General features: G+C 44.0%; 2 protein-coding genes across 4 annotated transcripts in view; both read right to left on the reverse strand.

Annotated features, from left to right (window-relative positions):
* The window catches only part of LOC117727773 (serine/threonine-protein kinase D3-like), a 26,609-nt gene extending 19,890 nt beyond the window's left edge, over window positions 1–6,719 (reverse strand). The window contains exon 1 of the mRNA XM_034528239.1: window positions 6,491–6,719. The gene's annotated coding sequence lies outside the window, so the exon portion shown is untranslated. The remainder of the gene's footprint in view (window positions 1–6,490) is intronic.
* A 5,803-nt stretch (window positions 6,720–12,522) lies between these two features.
* LOC117727777 (connector enhancer of kinase suppressor of ras 3-like) overlaps window positions 12,523–20,000 on the reverse strand; it is a 21,390-nt gene continuing 13,912 nt past the window's right edge. The window contains exons 5-13 of one of the 3 annotated variants that reach the window (XM_034528248.1): window positions 19,500–19,541; window positions 18,347–18,466; window positions 18,198–18,257; window positions 18,052–18,120; window positions 17,711–17,860; window positions 14,063–14,154; window positions 13,761–13,945; window positions 13,368–13,448; window positions 12,523–13,089 (exon numbers count right to left, since the gene is read on the reverse strand). In XM_034528248.1, coding sequence (XP_034384139.1) covers window positions 12,767–13,089; window positions 13,368–13,448; window positions 13,761–13,945; window positions 14,063–14,154; window positions 17,711–17,860; window positions 18,052–18,120; window positions 18,198–18,257; window positions 18,347–18,466; window positions 19,500–19,541 — 1,122 coding nt within the window. In that variant the 3' untranslated portion in view covers window positions 12,523–12,766. The other 2 variants (XM_034528246.1, XM_034528249.1) reach the window with 2 other exon arrangements.

Genomic DNA, 20,000 nt, shown 5'->3' on the forward strand with positions numbered 1-20,000 from the left:
AGCGTATCTTTATAGTCATGTTGTGTCTCTTCGTAGTTGTTTAGCGTATCTTTATAGTCATGTTGTGTCTCTTTGTGGTTGTTTAGCGTATCTTTATAGTCATGTTGTGTCTCTTTGTAGTTGTTTAGCGTATCTTTATAGTCATGTTGTGTCTCTTTGTGGTTGTTTAGCGTATCTTTATAGTCATGTTGTGTCTCTTCGTAGTTGTTTAGCGTATCTTTATAGTCATGTTGTGTCTCTTTGTGGTTGTTTAGCGTATCTTTATAGTCATGTTGTGTCTCTTTGTAGTTGTTTAGCGTATCTTTATAGTCATGTTGTGTCTCTTTGTAGTTGTTTAGCGTATCTTTATAGTCATGTTGTGTCTCTTTGTGGTTGTTTAGCGTATCTTTATAGTCATGTTGTGTCTCTGTAGTTGTTTAGCGTATCTTTATAGTCATGTTGTGTCTCTTTGTGGTTGTTTAGCGTATCTTTATAGTCATGTTGTGTCTCTTTGTAGTTGTTTAGCGTATCTTTATAGTCATGTTGTGTCTCTGTAGTTGTTTAGCGTATCTTTATAGTCATGTTGTGTCTCTTTGTGGTTGTTTAGCGTATCTTTATAGTCATGTTGTGTCTCTTCGTAGTTGTTTAGCGTATCTTTATAGTCATGTTGTGTCTCTTTGTGGTTGTTTAGCGTATCTTTATAGTCATGTTGTGTCTCTTCGTAGTTGTTTAGCGTATCTTTATAGTCATGTTGTGTCTCTTTGTGGTTGTTTAGCGTATCTTTATAGTCATGTTGTGTCTCTTCGTAGTTGTTTAGCGTATCTTTATAGTCATGTTGTGTCTCTTTGTGGTTGTTTAGCGTATCTTTATAGTCATGTCGTGTCTCTTTGTAGTTGTTTAGCGTATCTTTATAGTCATGTTGTGTCTCTTCGTAGTTGTTTAGCGTATCTTTATAGTCATGTCGTGTCTCTTTGTAGTTGTTTAGCGTATCTTTATAGTCATGTCGTGTCTCTTTGTAGTTGTTTAGCGTATCTTTATAGTCATGTTGTGTCTCTTTGTAGTTGTTTAGCGTATCTTTATAGTCATGTTGTGTCTCTTTGTAGTTGTTTAGCGTATCTTTATAGTCATGGTGTGTCTCTTTGTAGTTGTTTAGCGTATCTTTATAGTCATGTTGTGTCTCTTTGCGGTTGTTTAGCGTATCTTTATAGTCATGTTGTGTCTCTTTGTAGTTGTTTAGCGTATCTTTATAGTCATGGTGTGTCTCTTTGTAGTTGTTTAGCGTATCTTTATAGTCATGTTGTGTCTCTTTGTAGTTGTTTAGCGTATCTTTATAGTCATGTCGTGTCTCTTTGTAGTTGTTTAGCGTATCTTTATAGTCATGTCGTGTCTCTTTGTAGTTGTTTAGCGTATCTTTATAGTCATGCTGTGTCTCTTCGTAGTTGTTTAGCGTATCTTTATAGTCATGCTGTGTCTCTTTGTAGTTGTTTAGCGTATCTTTATAGTCATGTCGTGTCTCTTTGTAGTTGTTTAGCGTATCTTTATAGTCATGTCGTGTCTCTTTGTAGTTGTTTAGCGTATCTTTATAGTCATGTCGTGTCTCTTTGTAGTTGTTTAGCGTATCTTTATAGTCATGTTGTGTCTCTTTGTAGTTGTTTAGCGTATCTTTTGAAACATTTAGTGCGTCTTTGTGGTCGTTTTGCGTCTCTTTGTGGTTGTTTGATGTCTCTTCGTATTCATTTGGCCTCCAGCACTTTAACCATGAACCATCTCACCATTAATCTCATCTGTTTCTGCTTATTATTAAAACATCTGTTTTGTTGTCCGCCCTCCTCACTCTGCAGCCGCTATGAAACCAGGAAGCTGGACAAAATAAAAGGGGAGTGGGTGAGGTCTGAACCAGAAACCGTTTCAGCTGCCATGACGACTGCGGCGTCCAATCACATCAGAGCTGCTGCTTTCTGTGAGGTGAGCAGAGAAACACAGCAAGAGTTCTGCTAATGGACAAGAGTGTGTGTTTAATACACTGATCCCTCTTCATGGTTAATCCTCCATTAACCAGGCTTAACACACACACACACACACACACACACACACACAGAGAGACAGACACACACACACACACACACACACACACACACACACACACACACACACACACACACACCACATTTCCGAGGACACCGCAGTTCTTCAGGGTGTCCAGGTCGCAGAGGTCAAAACCTCCAGGTCCTGCCGTGACCTTTGACCCCGCTGCAGGAGCTGGAACAAGAGGGGGCGGGGGTCTCTAACTTCAGGCCATATTTTTAATGGAGCCAGGGGGGGAGACAGAGATCCATCACCTCTTAATCTGTGCAGCACTCGTGGCATCAGAGGAACTAAGTGTTCATGGAAACCAATAATCCTGCTTCTAAAAGGGAGCACAGCACCCTCAGCATCTACACACACACACACACACACACACACACACACACACACACACACATAAAAACATAACTCTTAACATAACGCAGGATTCAAGCTGCTTACAAGAAGTGGGGAGCCAATCAGGGTCGAGCATGCACCTTATAGAAGTCCAGGAGCTCAACTCAATTAAATATATATTTATATATTCAAAGACTTTGCAGGAGGAGAAGTTGAATGAACTCAAATAAAGTTTAAAATATACGCTTTAAATACGAGACACCAAATACTCCCCAAAGCATTCATCATGTCTGAAGGAAATCAACTAACAGCTCTTATAACAGATTATTGTCCGTTTTGTTGCTTTATTTCTAAAAAGTTGGAAAATAGTTAAACAAATCGTAAATTTCGAAACGTTTTTAATAAAAATGTGATTGTTTTCCTTAAGTCTTCCTTAAGTTTAAGTGTATCCGAGAGCACCTCACGATACGATACGCATCGCAATATTAGAATATCGATCGTATTGGAAATATTAATGATACACGAACCCTGAAGAAATGACCCCGACCGTCAGCTGGATCGATTTTTGTTGCATGCGCTCGTGGAACAACAGGAAGCGGCGCCCGCTAAAATAAAAGAAAGAGAGAAAAAAAATAACCTCCTCGTGTTTTTAATCAATGAAGAAAAGTGATCGTTTGGGTTCAACTTCACTCGCTTCTTATTCAAACTATTGAAAAAAGGTTGTTTTTGGGACGGCAGCGTGACCTTTGACCTTTCTACTCTTTGGGTCACTGCGGCTTCGACCATCCAGTCGCTCTCGTGTTGCGTTCGCTGTTCAAAGAGGAGGAGAAACCGCACACATCTGTCACTCTGACCACAACAACATCCTCTGTGTGTGTGTGTGTGTGTGTGTGTGTGTGTGTCCTCAGGGTTTCCTCTGATTCATTCAGCGGCAACTCGACGGACACAAAGAACCAGATAAAAGAGAACTGTGACGTTCACATCTCCGTTATAATAAATAATAATAATAATATATCGTGAGAAATTTAAAAAAAGTATGTAAAGTTTAAAAAAACCACAGAAATGTGTTGATTTGTGATCCAGATGAAAGCTTGAATAATGACATCAGTCTCATCGTTAAAAAAGTACATTTGTATTTATTTAGTATTAATTTTATTTATTTATTATAACATTTGTTTGCTTTAAATTTGAAATAAGATTTCAGAAGTTTTTTAATTATAAATTAAAGCTTTTTTAAATGTTTCAACAGGGTTACTAAGATTAAAAATAATAGTAATAATAATAATAATAGCAATAGTGATAATAAGACGCAAAGAATTGAAGCCTGTTATTGTCGGAAGAGACGACCTCAGAGGTCACATGGTCGACCACAGGAAGACAGACGCCCCCCCCCCCCCCCCCCCCACACACACACACACACACACACACACACACACACACACTTCTTATGTCGAGAATAATTTTATTTCTCGATTAAGTACATTTGAGAAAAGTTTAACCCTTAAATCTGGTTACCGTTTCTTATTTTATATTTTATTAATAAAAAGAGCGTTTTTCTACATTCTACTGAGAAAAAAAAAAGTAACATTGTTCTACTCTAGTTTCAGTCATTAGAAATATAAAATGACGTACTGCGCCTTTAAGAGGCCGGCAGATGATGTCACCCCACCTGAACAATCGGATGCAAATGAGCGTCAGAATTCCGGGTTTGATGGATGACGTGAACTCACCTGATGACGTCAGTTTCTCACTCGTTTACCTTTTCACAGTCAAATGTGACTTTGGCGAATCAAAAACCACTTCCTGTTCCAGAACCCAGAGCGTTGGTGCCTTTCAGAGAATTATCACTTTTTTTTAAATTTATTTTTTTCGTAATGGAAAAGTTAATCCGTCGCTTTCCAAAGTGCAAAGAGAGCGACGGTTAATGTTGATAAAAGAGCGGATTAAACCTCCTCATTCACATCAGAACAACACCTACGTTTCATTCATTCAGTTCATCGTCATCACCATCTTCTTCTTCTCCGTGTTCATCTGCAGAGTACTTGTTGAAAGACATGTTAATCAATACAGAAATATATAATCTATAAGTATTGAACACGCTGAAGAATCCCTGATTAGACGGTGCAACAAGTGGGACATTTAATCACTTTGCTTTACCTGCATTAATGATTTTATCTTTCCATAACTTTAAGGATTATTTGTTATTGCTGACCTTATTATTCATTATATATACAGTATATATATTATATGTTATAATATATATATATATATTATTATTATATTATATAATAATCATATAGTAAATCAACATTACTCAACCAACGCACTTTAGTTAGTCTTTTTCTAATCAAATGTTTATAATAATATATATATATTATATATAATAATTATTAATTATCTGTTTTTAGTTTCTAAAACTTTTGTAGAATAATTTGGCAAATTAATTGAAGGGAAAAAAAATGAAATAGTACACTGGAAAAGTGGAAAACATTTTTAATTGTTTTCTTTTAATTAATCTTAATTAATTTAAAGATGTTTGCATGTAATCTGCAAGCTGTGAGATGATTTACTGAAGAAAAAAAAAACTACAGATAATGTTTCCTATTTTCTTTTGATCAAAATAAAAATTAAATATATTTGAATGTCTACATTAAAGTTTTTGTGCCTATTTCTGCATCCAACAGACAACGAGTGACGTTGAAGTCGAGTTTGTTTAGTTGTCTTTCAGCTCCGCTTTGGGTCTCCACCACCTCCTGTGTGTGTGTGTGTGTGTGTGTGTGTGTGTGTGTGTGTGTGTGTGTGTGTGTGTGTGTGTGTGTGGGGAGGGGTACTTCCCTACTTCCTCACCCCCTTCCTACCCCCCCCCCCCCACACACACACACACACACACACAGTGTAGAACAGCAGTAAATCCACCCGGAGACAAACCTCAGAGCTCCACGACGTGGACACAAAAACAGGAACACGTAAATTCCAGTGATGAGGTCAGTTTTTTAAACTGGACCCCAGTTCCACGGTGACCCCCCCACTGGAGGGGTTTATGCTCTTCTGGGCACACATTCTGCAGAATATGTCCAAAAGTAAGAATATATCATATTTGAGTTTTCCTGTTTTTTTTTACCGTTGACTTATTTATTTATACTCGTTCACACAGCTGTGAAACAGGAAGTGGGGGAGCGTTGATGCAGCGACACCGACAACCACAAAGTCACACTGTGTGTGTGTGTGTGTGTGCGTGTGCGTGTGTGTATGCTTGTGTGTGTCTGTGTGTGTGTGTTTGTGTGTGTGTGTGTCTGTGTGTGTGAGAGCAGGTGTGTATGTTTGTGTGTGTGTGCGTGTGTGTGTGGTGTGTGTGTGAGCAGGTGTGTATGTTTGTGTGTGTGTGCGTGTGTGTGTGTGTGTGTGTGTGTCTGTGTGTGTCTGTGTGAGTCTGTGTGTGTGAGAGCAGGTGTGTATGTTTGTGTGTGTGTGCGCGTGTGTGTGTGTGTGTGTGTCTGTGTTTGTGTACGTTTGTATGTGTGTGTGTGTGTGTGTGTGTGTGTATGTTTGTGTATGTTTGTGTGTGTGTCTGTGTGTGTGTGTCTGTGTGTGTGTGTGTGTGTGTGTCTGTGTGTGTGTGTCTGCGTGTGTGAGAGCAGGTGGTGCGTTCAACACCAGTAGATGTCTAAAGATTAGTGGAGCTGAGAGTCGAGGCGATGAGGGAAAGTTTACCAAACATCTCTCATCTCTCAATAACTAATCAATAACTGCAAAATGGTTAACGTTTCTATGGAAACACGTTTTCCTTTACAATTACTAAATATTAAAAGCAGCGAAACCCAATTCACTCAAATGAAAATCGCCACAATCAGCGGATTCGTAAGTCTGCACGAACTCTTTTATTTAAACGGTCCAGTGAACTTTCACCAATGACGAGCCGTCTTGATGTTTGAGGGAGGTCAGGACGTGCTAAACGTTAGCGGTTAGCTCGCCAGCTAGCACGTCACCGAACCGCGGGAACCAAATATTCATGCGTGCATAAATTTTGCCATTCGATCTCCGGAGAGAACTAACTCGGCGGTGCGAGACCACCACGGGAAAGAAAACGTACCTTCTGGTCCACGATGGAGCAGACGAGCTCCCTGACGGCGGCCAGCGAGTGGTCTCCGGAGTCCAGGGTGACCGTCTCCCTGGTGAGTCCGATCTGAACCAGGAAGGAGACTCCGAGGATGGACCCCCGCGAGTCGGTGGGGCTGGGGGCCGTCAGGCTCCCGTTGGAGAGCCGGCCGCAGAGGGTGGCCGGCGGGCTCGGGGACGGGGACGGCGTGGGCGGGGCGCCGTGCTGAGGGAGCAGCGGGAAAGAGCGCGCCGAGGCCAGAGGCGCCGAGGCCAGAGGCGGCGAGGCCAGAGGCGGCGGCGGCGGCGGGCTGCTGACGCCCGACATCGGCTCTGCTATCTGTGGCGTCGTCCAGGCGGGAGAAAGGCGTCGCGGGTGAACGACATCCAAAAAAGAAGAAGAAGAAAGAACCCGACAGGCTTTTGGTTGGTCAGCCGAGCGTTTTCCGTTCACGTTTCTCGCCACCGAAATCCTGCCAGGCGGGTTTCCTCTCACCGGGCATCGCCGAGCTAGGAACACGGCGAGGGACTCGGGCTCCTGAGAAGTTCTCCTCCAAAAACGGCTCCCTGCCCGAAGCCTCCGGGCGCCGGGCGCATCTGGTGTGAATCACAGAACGTCAACGAGTTATCCCTCCTCGCCTTCAATTAAATATACATTATAATATTAAACAGTTTGCAACGTTTACCCAGAAAACATAGATCAATTAATTAGAAAACATTTTAGAATGTAAAACATTCTCAAATTGCAACAGACAACCCGAACTACTCCAGATTTTAAAGGAAAATTTAGGATTTTAGCTCAATAAAACACATTCAAATCCATTTAACACTTAAATAAACCTAAATGTGACTTTATAACTATTATTATTTTTATTTTATTTATTAAAACACACTGCAGCGAGTCTGAACATTTCATTTGATTACACACATTTTGGGGATTTTTTTACATTTTAAAGCAATAAATTAAAACCCACTTGACTCCTTATAACCAACACAAATGGGACCTTTTTAACCCCGTGACCTTTAACCCTACTGTAGACTTTACACTCTGAATATCGATGTTTGCCAACAGAACAAATGCAACAAAAACTACAAAAATAATAACAATAATTATATATTATCATAATGTATAATACTTATTGTATATTATAATAATTATATATTATAATAATTATGATATATCATTTTAATAATTAGAACTTGTTTATTTAAGTATTCTTGTTGTTATTATAATAATATATAATTATGTCAACTATAATAATTTCCCCACATCTGGTTGTCCAGAGGTTCCGTCTGACTTGAAGAGTTACCGTAAAGGAGTTCAGTACCTTTGGCCCCCAAACGGCTCCAGTCCGCTGAAAGGTGACGTAAAGCAGGACGTTTAAAACCCGTTACTTTCCTTCAGGGGCTTCTTGGGGGTTTCTTCTCGTTTCACCGCAAAACTCGCGACACAAAAAGAACTGAACGACTTTTTTTTTTAAAAACCGAGCCGAGCCGAGCCGAGCGGGTCCGAGCCGAGCGGGTCCGATGATCCGGTCCAAACCGAGCGGGTCCAAACCGGCTGCGGCTCCGCGCGGGTCTGATGATCCGCGCGACGAGAGGCTCGGAAAACAAACTGCCGCTCGCACCGGGGATGGGGGCGGGGCTAAAGTAGCGAGGGGGCGGGGCTACAGCAGCGAGGAGGTGGGGGGTGAGGGAGAGGTCTCACTCTGACGGCGTTTATAGGAACCGGACAAGCGAGCGAGAGTGAGGGAGGGAGGAAAAAAACAACACACACAAAAAAATCACGTCAATCAATAAGAAATTATAAATGATTGTGTTTGGCAACATAATAAATTAATAAATATTTAAACCTTGACTTCATGCTCAAATGTCCCCTTTTAGAGAGCTATAAGTGGGTTCCGTTAGAAACCTGTATATTATATCATTATTGTGTGTGTATGATCAGTGTGAGTATTTAAGAACATTAAAAAGATTAAATTAATCTATGAGATACTGGTAAATCTTTCCCTCAAACTGCGCACTCATTTATTCCGAAGAGTGATGTATCTGTTAGTCGTAGGCAATCTTTGCCTTTTTATTTCATTAATTAGATCTTTGCCGCCATCTGCTGGCGAAAGGACTCCATTACATTACATTACATTACATTATATTACATTTAGCTGACGCTTTTATCCAAAGCGACTTACAATAAGTGCATTAAACCATGAGTCCAAACTCAGAACAACAAGAATCAAGCAAGTACAATTTCTTCAATAACGTTAAACTCCAAAGTGCTATCAGTAAGAGACATTTAAGTGCTACTAAAGTGCTAAACAACAAAGTGCTACTACAGCTCTACCTTCCCTATTCAAGGTGTAGTCACTAAGATGTGTTTTTAGTCTGTAGAGACTTCCTGTCCTGATGTCAATGGGGAGCTCGTTCCACCAATGAGGAGCCAGCACAGCAACAGTCGTGACTTTGTTGAGTGTTTAGCTCGAAGTGACGGAGCTACAAGCTGATTGGTGGAGGTTAGACCATGTCCTGGGTGTGAGGTTAGACCATATCCTGGGTGTGAGGTTAGACCATGTCCTGGGTGTGAGGTTAGACCATGTCCTGGGTGTGAGGTTAGACCATGTCCTGGGTGTGAGGTTAGACCATGTCCTGGGTGTGAGGTTAGACCATGTCCTGGTGTGAGGTTAGACCATGTCCTGGATGTGAGGTTAGACCATGTCCTTGGTGTGAGGTTAGATCATGTCCTGGGTGTGAGGTTAGACCATGTCCTGGATGTGAGGTTAGACCATGTCCTGGGTGTGAGGTTAGATCATGTCCTGGGTGTGAGGTTAGACCATGTCCTGGATGTGAGGTTAGACCATGTCCTGGGTGTGAGGTTAGACCATGTCCTGGATGTGAGGTTAGACCATGTCCTGGTGTGAGGTTAGACCATGTCCTGGGTGTGAGGTTAGACCATGTCCTGGTGTGAGGTTAGACCATGTCCTGGGTGTGAGGTTAGACCATGTCCTGGTGTGAGGTTAGACCATGTCCTGGGTGTGAGGTTAGACCATGTCCTGGGTGTGAGGTTAGACCATGTCCTGGGTGTGAGGTTAGACCATGTCCTGGATGTGAGGTTAGACCATGTCCTGGTGTGAGGTTAGACCATGTCCTGGGTGTGAGGTTAGACCATGTCCTGGGTGTGAGGTTAGACCATGTCCTGGGTGTGAGGTTAGACCATGTCCTGGATGTGAGGTTAGACCATGTCCTGGGTGTGAGGTTAGACCATGTCCTGGGTGTGAGGTTAGACCATGTCCTGGTGTGAGGTTAGACCATGTCCTGGGTGTGAGGTTAGACCATGTCCTGGTGTGAGGTTAGACCATGTCCTGGTGTGAGGTTAGACCATGTCCTGGGTGTGAGGTTAGACCATGTCCTGGGTGTGAGGTTAGACCATGTCCTGGGTGTGAGGTTAGACCATGTCCTGGGTGTGAGGTTAGACCATGTCCTGGGTGTGAAGGATAAGGACAGAGGAGAGAGGATGCTCTAGTGTGAAGGATAAGGACAGAGGTGAGAGGATTCTCTAGTGTGAAGGATAAGGACAGAGGAGAGAGGATGCTCTAGTGTGAAGGATAAGGACAGAGGAGAGAGGAGGCTCTAGTGTGAAGGATAAGGACAGAGGAGAGAGGATGAGAGAGTGTGAAGGATAAGGACAGAGGAGAGAGGAGGCTCTAGTGTGAAGGATAAGGACAGAGGAGAGAGGATGCTCTAGTGTGAAGGATAAGGACAGAGGAGAGAGGATTCTCTAGTGTGAAGGATAAGGACAGAGGAGAGAGGATGCTCTAGTGTGAAGGATAAGGACAGAGGAGAGAGGATGCTCTAGTGTGAAGGATAAGGACAGAGGAGAGAGGATGCTCTAGCAGAAGGATAAGGACAGAGGAGAGAGGAGGCTCTAGTGTGAAGGATAAGGACAGAGGAGAGAGGATGAGAGAGTGTGAAGGATAAGGACAGAGGAGAGAGGATGCTCTAGCAGAAGGATAAGGACAGAGGAGAGAGGAGGCTCTAGTGTGAAGGATAAGGACAGAGGAGAGAGGAGGCTCTAGTGTGAAGGATAAGGACAGAGGAGAGAGGATGAGAGAGTGCAGTGGGGTTCATTTGAACAACCTGTTGGTGAAGTGTGAAATGATAGGTCATAATTTATCAGTTGATTATATTTTGGATTATTAATCTGAATCTGTAAAGATTTAAAGTAAATGTATTGGATTAAAAAGTACAATAGTTCCTAAAATGTAGTTGAGTACCAGTATAATGTAGAAAATAGAAGTACAAGTACCTCAAAGCGGTACTTGAGTACAGTATTTCAGTAAATGTATTTAGTTACTTTTCACCAGTGAATTTTTAATTTTAAACGTCAAAATTAAAATTAACAGTATATTATGCGTTTATGTGTTTTACTTAGTGTATATATATATATATATATATATATATATATATATATATATATATATATATAGTGCTTTATTATACTGCAAAATAACTGGTGTAAACATCTTGTTTACTGCAACCAAGGACACAAACATTTAAACTGGGTTAACAATAAGAAAACAGATTTTAATTCCCTTAACAGAATAAAATTAATTAACCTGACTTCATATATATATATATATATATATATATATATATATATATATATATATATATAAGTCATGTTAATCCGATCAATAAAATAAATTATTGACAAAAGCGGTGTGTGCAGTCGACACTGTCCACTAGGTGGCGCCATCAGCCAATACGGGCACACGCACACACACACACACACACACACACACAGTGCAGAAACTCAAGTCAGGAAACTGAAATGGTAATATATATATATATATATATATTTATATATTTAATAAATGGCACTTTTTATTTATAAAACGATGATTTTTACATTTTTAAAAAGTGACAGTCTCACTTTAAAATGAAATCTCGTCTCTTTAGATTTAAAGAGAAAATACTTTTGTTTCTACTCATTTGCTCCGAAGACAGAAACGTGATATTTACAGTTGTAATCTTTTGTACATCTTTGTATACGTCTTGCGTAACGTTATGAAGCAGAAACACTCTTCACCAAAAGAAAAGATGGAGACTTCATAAGGAGCTCCTCTGATTGTAAAATCACTCTCAAACCCAAATAATAAAAGATCATTTTGACCATTTTATCTCACGTGTTCACAGCAGCCATGTTGGGTGAACACAGATGTTATTAATAAAGAACAATAACGAGTGTGGAAAGGCCTTAAGTAGTCAAACAAGTCACATTTCATCCATTCTTCCTTTGACTAGTTATTGATGAATGTAGAGCTCTTGTATTTATTATTCGTTCATCTTCTCAATAAAATAAAAAACGTATTTACAGACAAAAGAAACGCGAGGAAAAGACAGTGAAGTGGGATTATTCCATCTGAACCTGTCAGACCGGAGTCAGGGCGCCGAACCTGACAACACTTTAGATTAGATTATAAATCCTTCTTATTGATTCTATAAAAAAAATGTTTCTGGAGCGCTGAAAAGGACCAAAAGAGACGAGGAGCTACTGTCTGGACATCCGCTATGGAAGCTCAGCAGGTCCAAACTTAAGTCACTGAAAGGCAGTTTACGGCATTACAATTTAAAAAAGCAACATTAAAAAGTGTTTTTACAGTTTTCATTAAGAAATACTGAAATCAGAGAGATGTCATAACTCTGTAATCAGCTGTAGGGCAGATGTGGAGATGTGGAGATGTGGAGATGTGGAGATGTGGAGATGTGGAGGTTTGGAGATGTGGAGATGTGGAGATGTGGAGGTTTGGAGATGTGGAGATGTGGAGATGTGGAGATGTGGAGATGTGGAGATGTGGAGATGTGGAGATGTGGAGATGTGGAGATGTGGCGATGTGGAGGTTTGGAGATGTGGAGATGTGGAGATGTGGAGATGTGGAGATGTGGAGATGTGGAGATGTGGAGATGTGGAGGTTTGGAGATGTGGAGATGTGGAGATGTGGAGATGTGGAGATGTGGAGGTTTGGAGATGTGGAGATGTGGAGATGTGGAGATGTGGAGATGTGGAGATTTGGAGATTTGGAGATTTGGAGATTTGGAGATGTGGAGATGTGGAGGTGTGAAGCCACTGGCGTCTCGAGGCCTCCTGGAGGCGTCTCGAGGCCTCCTGGAGGCGTCTCGAGGCCTCCTGGAGGCGTCTCGAGGCCTCCTGGAGGCGTCTCGAGGCCTCCTGGAGGCGTCTCGAGGCCTCCTGGAGGAGCCCGGTGCGTCTCATCCGTCAGTGGCTGAGCAGCCGGAGACGAGCCAGCCAGCCGCCCAGCAGCGACGTCGACGGTTTGGCCACGGCCATCGGAGGAGAAACCACCGAGGAGGAGGAGGCGGAGGAGGAGGAGGAGGAGGAGGAGGACTTCTTGGACACCGCCGCTTCCTGGTACGGGATGGTGGCGCTGCTGTGCAGGTTGGCGTTGATGAAGCACTGGCTGCCCCGGATGTGGTCGACGCCGCGAACAGACGGGTGTCCTCGGTACGGCAGAGGGAAGCACGGCTCCTCCTCCGGGATGGTGCTGATCCCCTCGTTACTCAGGTACCTGTGCAGCAGGTCTGGAACAGGAAGTGGAGGGTTCAGGTGGAGGTTCTTCTCCACAGCTCACTTCTAAAACACCAGCACCGAATACCCGAATGACATTGAGAAGCGTTCAGGATGGAGTCAATGACACGGTGGGTAAACGGTTTGTTTACCTGACTTCCAGTAACCTGATATCTCGACACACACACACACACACACACACACACACACACACACACGCTGAAGGTGAAGTGTTGCCGGACGGTGTTAATAATCGACCGGCGATAGCGGTGAGATTACGGAGGACGCTCACCTTTCCTTCCCTGAGCGCCGAGTCTGGAGGACGGGTCACGTGAGAACGACTCCACCGGCATGGAGACGGGTCGAGGTTTACCTGCCGACAAGACGACAACAACAACAACAACAACATTTACAAGCTATTTCATCTTCTGTTGGTGTGTTTTTTTTCCCCACCATGATGCATCATTTCTTTTCTTTTCTCCCATGAATCAGACATTCCTTTAACAATGACAATATGTTATGTTAATGTGTGTGTGTGTGTGTGTGTGTGTGTGTGTTTGTCTGTATATGTGTGTGTGTGTGTGTGTGTGTGTGTGTATGTGTGTGTGTGTGTGTGTGTGTGTGTGTGTGTGTGTTTGTCTGTATGTGTGTGTGTGTGTGTGTGTGTGTGTGTGTGTGCGCTCACAGCGTGTAGACAAGCGCTGTCTGAGGCACACAGGGATTGGTTGGTTGAGTTCAGGAGGGGGGGGGCTGGCGGGCGTCCTGTTGTCGTCGATGAGAGTGAAGCGACGCCGCACGTCCGAGTCCAGACACGAGTTCGGAGACCTGGGCCTCCGCTTCACGCCCGGAGACGCGTTCTTCTTCCCGTCTCTGCAGAGGAGGAAGACGAGGGTTAGGAACTCGCTGCTGTCGGGTTATCGGGTTCTGCTTGGCGACCCGGTGACTCACAGCGGCGCGTACGGAGCAGCGGGCGGAGGAGGGACGTACAAATCCAATATGGCCGTCTTCCCTCTCTTCCCAGGAGCCTCCGAGGGTTCTGGCTGTCGGGTTCTGTAGAGACCCGGAGCTCCCTGAGAGGTCTGGAGAGAGAGAGAGAGAGAGAGAGAGAGAGAGAGAGAGAGACACTAAGTCACACAGCGTTTGTCAGAAGGGGACGTCGTCGTCGTGGTGACGTCACTCGTTGGTTTGTGGACCGCCGCTCTGAAGCCTCTAGTTCGACAATTAGGCCGTCGCCATCTTGTTCTTTTTGCAACCAGTGAACAGGAAGTGACCGTATTAGGACTCAGGAGTGACGTAGAGACGACGTATAGGTCTGTGGTAGAGGCATGTCAATCACCTTGTAGCCCCGCCCCTAAAGCATCCCCTTCTTTAAGGTCTGTTTGACTCTAAATGACCATAATTTACTAAATGAACATCACGCTGTATTGAAGAAGACTTGAAACTAGAGATTGAGACCAAAAACTAATGTTTACAATGTTTACTGAGGGAATACATCAAGAGAAGTAGAGTCATTTATATAGACTTCTATACAACCAGAGGAGTCGCCCCCTGGTGGTCAGGAGAGAGAATGCAGCTTTACCACATGAAGCATAGACTTCTATACAACCAGAGGAGTCGCCCCCTGGTGGTCAGTAGAGAGAATGCAGCTTTAACACATGAAGCATAGACTTCTAGACAACCAAAGGAGTCGCCCCCTGGTGGTCAGGAGAGAGAATGCAGCTTTAACGCATGAAGCATAGACTTCTATACAACCAGAGGAGTCACCCCCTGGTGGTCAGGAGAGAGAATGCATCTTTAACACATGAAGCATAGACTTCTATACAACCAGAGGAGTCACCCCCTGGTGGTCAGGAGAGAGAATGCAGCTTTAACACATGAATCATAGACTTCTATACAACCAGAGGAGTCGCCCCCTGGTGGTCAGGCGAGAGAATGCAGCTTTAACACATGAAGCATAGACTTCTATACAACCAGAGGAGTCACCCCCTGGTGGTCAAAAGAGAGAATGCAGCTTTAACACATGAAGCATAGACTTCTATACAACCAGAGGAGTCGCCCCCTGGTGGTCAGGAGAGAGAATGCAGCTTTAACACATGAAGCATAGACTTCTATACAACCAGAGGAGTCGCCCCCTGGTGGTCAGGTGAGAGAATGCAGCTTTAACACATGAAGCATAGACTTCTATACAACCAGAGGAGTCGCCCCCTGGTGGTCAGGAGAGAGAATGCAGCTTTAACACATGAAGCATAGACTTCTATACAACCAGAGGAGTCGCCCCCTGGTGGTCAGGCGAGAGAATGCAGCTTTAACACATGAAGCATAGACTTCTATACAACCAGAGGAGTCACCCCCTGGTGGTCAAAAGAGAGAATGCAGCTTTAACACATGAAGCATAGACTTCTATACAACCAGAGGAGTCGCCCCCTGGTGGTCAGGAGAGAGAATGTGATGTGTCAATGATTAGCAACAACAATGATTTGGTTGCATTGCATCAAACACTGCAGTGTTGTCATACAGCAACGCTGCCCCCAGTGGACACCAGGAGACCAGCAGGGCAAACCTGAGACAATGAGAAAATCCTGACATGATGTAATGCCCGAGGATTTTATTCTGAGACGGGGATCGAAAATCGGAGAAAAGAAACCACTTGACGCAAACAGTTTAAAAAAGGAATGAAATCAAACCCTTTTGATTGGATCGCTAAAAGTTGGCAGGCTTTGAATGTAAGGAATATGTTTCTTTACTGAATGTTTTATGCGTATGTTGTTAAATAGGAGCACAGGATGAGATCTTCAAAAGACTTTCCTGTCGACCTCGCGAGGCGCCGGAGCTCGAGGAGAGAAACGGTTTCCTTCCTGCTTCAAATCTCAGGAACAAAAACACTGAAAGAAGAAGTGATTAAAGATCTGAACACGAACGCTGAGGATCAGACTTAGAACTTATTGTCGTACTGTGTGCAACTATTTTTCAACGTCATTGATATATATATATATATATATATATATATATATATATATATATAAGTCTATTGTTCATACATTTATTGTAATTATTGATCAAACACAGGGAAGTTATAATCTCTTGTGAATTGTGTGACGGACGAGCATAAGTCGGGGCGACGTAAGCGTTGATGGAAGATGACCTTTGACCTGAACAGTAGGAGTGCCGGCGCGGCGAGACTGACCTCAGATCTGTTTTGATAGCAGAGATTAGAGACCGAGCCGGCCGACACACACACACACACACACACACACACACACACACACACACACACACACACACACACACACACACACACACACACACACACACACACACACACACACACACACACACACACACACACACACACACACACACAAGGGAACCCATTGTTCCCACAGGGCTGTGGAGCAGCTCACTGGGTTTACTGGTGGCTCAGAAAGCAAAACGTCGCGATGACAGAAGGAGAACCGGGGAAACCACGAGGAGGCAAAATGGCCGCTGTGCTCTCCATCGTATCGCTGCTCCTCCTCCTCCTGCTCCTCCTCCTCCTCCTCCTCCTCTACCTTCTCCTCAACCACCACCTCCCTCTCCTCCTCCTCCTCCTCCTCCTTCACCACCACCACCTCCTCCTCCTCCTCCTCAGGAGCATCTGGACCAGTTACTGGTATCTTAGCACAGTTTTATATTTCAAAGACTTATAAAATATCGTCTCGTATGTTTTTTCTGATCGTTTTCACGTTCTGGTGAGCTGAACCGTTCCTTTGCATTACTTATTATTATTATTATTATTACTTATTATTATTATTATTATTACTTATTAGAGTTCTGTCACAGGTCAAGTACCTGCCATTGTGTTGGAGAGAATGAGCGAGGGAAGGAGGGAGGGAGGAAAGAGAGGGAGGAAAGAGAGAGAGAGGACAAGACGGATTTCAGGTTGCTTGCACCTGTGTGATGCATTCAAATGCTGCTGAGAAGCTCCGGACATTAGAACCTTTTAGGGTTGGAAGGAGAGAAAAAAAAAAAAAGTTCTGTAAAGTTCTTGGTGGGTCATGTGACATGGGAGCACGAAGTCACATGACATGAGTAGCTCCATTTAAAAAGATGGAGGTAAATTCAAGAATAATAATGCTTACATAACATGAATAACATGAATAACTTGAATATGTTGTGACACAAATGTCACATCTAATGTGACAAACGCACAATAATAAACATGATTATGATCCGATTCAAGGATAAGGCTAATATATTTTATATATTGTTAAATTCAAAGAATATTCAAATAAATGTAAACAATAAAATCATGTTATATTAATTAAGTTATTATTACAAAAGGTTTAACATTAAAGCCCAATGTGACATATCTGTGTTCCATGTGGAGTATTTAATCTGCGTTATGGCCGCCATCATTTTCCTTGAAGGAGAGTCCGGCTTCTTTTGGGTTGAATAGAAACACGCCTGTTCTTTGAAGCCTGAGGTTTCCTACGGCATTTAACAGCACCACGACCACAGACCGACCTCCTGCTGCTCGTTGCTTTATTGGAGAATGGAAATAAAAACCACGACCCGGAGGACGGAAAACACAGTGCGGTCGCCTCTGGTTGGATGTCGGTGTCTTTGCTCAAAGGCACCTGGCAGGGCGTCGCTCACCTGTATGAGCGGCGGCCTCCAGCGCAGGTTCTTCAGCGGGGCGGGCGCGAAGCCGGCGGACGTTCCGGACGGCCTCTTCTTCACCAACAGGACGACGCCTCCGGACTCCGCCCTCAGCTTCTCCACCAGGTGCTTCAACTGCCAGCCCACCTGGACCAATCACAGAGCAGAGCTCTTGATCCCGAGAACAGACCTTCAGGAGCACCGGAGCTTCGGCCTCACATTAAACCACAACGCAGCGTTTAACCTTTTGACTAGTGAGGCTAGCTGTTCCCCCCGTTTCCAGTGTGTATGCTAAGCTAAGCTAAGCGTAGCGTCTGCTGGCCGTCCCTTGGACTCACCACTGTCTGTCTGTTGACCTGAACGACCTCGTCTCCGGCGTGGATCCTCTGGGTTTTGTCTGCAGGCGACTGAAGGACAGAGTCACACCATGTTAGTCCCAACAGACGCTGAACTGAAGAGACTCTTCAACCGACCGGGCACTCACGTTCTCTGTGGTTCCCGTGACGACGTGAAGCCCGTCGTACGTGGACTTGATGTAAATACCCTGAGGGGCGAAAACACATTTAAAGAAGTGTGTGTGTGTGTGTGTGTGTGTGTGTGTGTGTGTGTGTTCTCTGGTGTAAATGAGCTCACCAGCCCCTCCCCAGGCTTGATGTTGGTGATGTGCACCTCCTCCAGACAGGACAGGTCACTCTTTGAGGGGTCAGAGGTCGTCTGGACCGTCTTCTCGCAGACGGCGGTCAGAGCTCGGGACTGAAAACAAATGAAAGACAACGGTTTGAATCCCCCAAATAAGATAAAGTTGCATGTTTTATTACTGAAATGATTTCTTGGTCCCCATCTGCTGTGGCACTAAAGCGGTCCGACCCTGACCTCTGACCTCTCTGTGAGAAGATAAATAGACTGATGAACCCCGAAGAGATCAGAGGAGTAAACGTAGCCGGAGCCTGAGGCCGAGTCACGGGAGGCAGGAATTTAAAAGTGAAATCAAATCAAATAAATTGTTACTAATGTTTGATGTTTTTTGGTCAATCCATTATGGAGGAGCTCAGCATTATTGTTATTATTTAAAGCATCTGGTTTATTTGTAGATGGGTTTAAATGAGACACGTAGGATAAAAAGGTTTTTGATGAAATATCACAATCACAATTGTAAGCTGACACGTGATGCGTTCAGGAACCGTCGGAAAAAGATGAAACTAATCACAATGACGTTTTTTTTTTTTTTTTTTTTTTTTTTACAGCTTCTGGTTAATTAACGGCAGAGTTTTGTTTAAAGAAAACGTGCTTTTCAATCACTTTGTGTCTCACGAGGAACCAGGATGTAGTTTTAGTGGCACGAGGTGTTCGACGCGGCGTTAAAGTAAAACTTTAGGACTCAATAGAGAAGTCAGAGGGGTCACGAGGTCACACGAGGAGGTGGTCAGGAGCGAAAGGGATTTTAACGTCAGCTTGTTCAGTATTCTGGGGAAAACAGGACGACCAACAGGAAGTGTTATCTAAGACAGGAAGTGGACGCTTCTGAGCTGAATAAACAAATCTGCAGATTCTCTCACACACACACACACACACACACACACACACACACACACACACACACACACACACACACACACACACACACACACACACACACACACACACACACACACACACACACACACACACACACACACACACACACACACACACACACACACACAGGAAAAGGAAGTGTGTGATCACTGACTGTGTGTGTGTGTGTGTGTGTGTGTCCAAACCAGAGGAAAAGAGAAGCCGTACTCACCACTTCCAGAATCTTCTCCTCGATCTCATAAACAGTGCAGTCCTGTAATCAAAGACAAAACTCTCACTTCAATTCTCCTTTAATGGATCAACTGAGCAGTGAGGTCTTTACAGTGAAACAGAGTCATGTGACTTATAGAGAAGTTAACAGAGTCACGTGCTTTTATTTTGAAGGCCACGTGATTCTTTGAACCCTCTTCGCTGGTTTTTAAACGAGAAGCTTTAAAACCAGATTTGAGAAAAGGTTTAGAAACATAAAGTCAAATAATCTATCCGATTCATCGAGGTCTTCCCTCGAGGATGACTCCTCCCCCGTTTGGAGGAAACAGGAGGAGGAGGAGCGAAGGCCCTCCGAGGGGCCGGAGGGGAGGAGGAGCCAAGGCCTCCGAGGGGCCGGAGGGGAGGAGGAGGAGCGAAGGCCTCCGAGGGGAGGAGGGGAGGAGGAGCGAAGGCCTCCGAGGGGCCGGAGGGGAGGAGCGAAGGCGAGGAGAGAAGGACTCCG

Source organism: Cyclopterus lumpus, chromosome 24 (assembly GCF_009769545.1).
Source record: "Cyclopterus lumpus isolate fCycLum1 chromosome 24, fCycLum1.pri, whole genome shotgun sequence".
Lineage (NCBI taxonomy): Eukaryota > Metazoa > Chordata > Actinopteri > Perciformes > Cyclopteridae > Cyclopterus > Cyclopterus lumpus.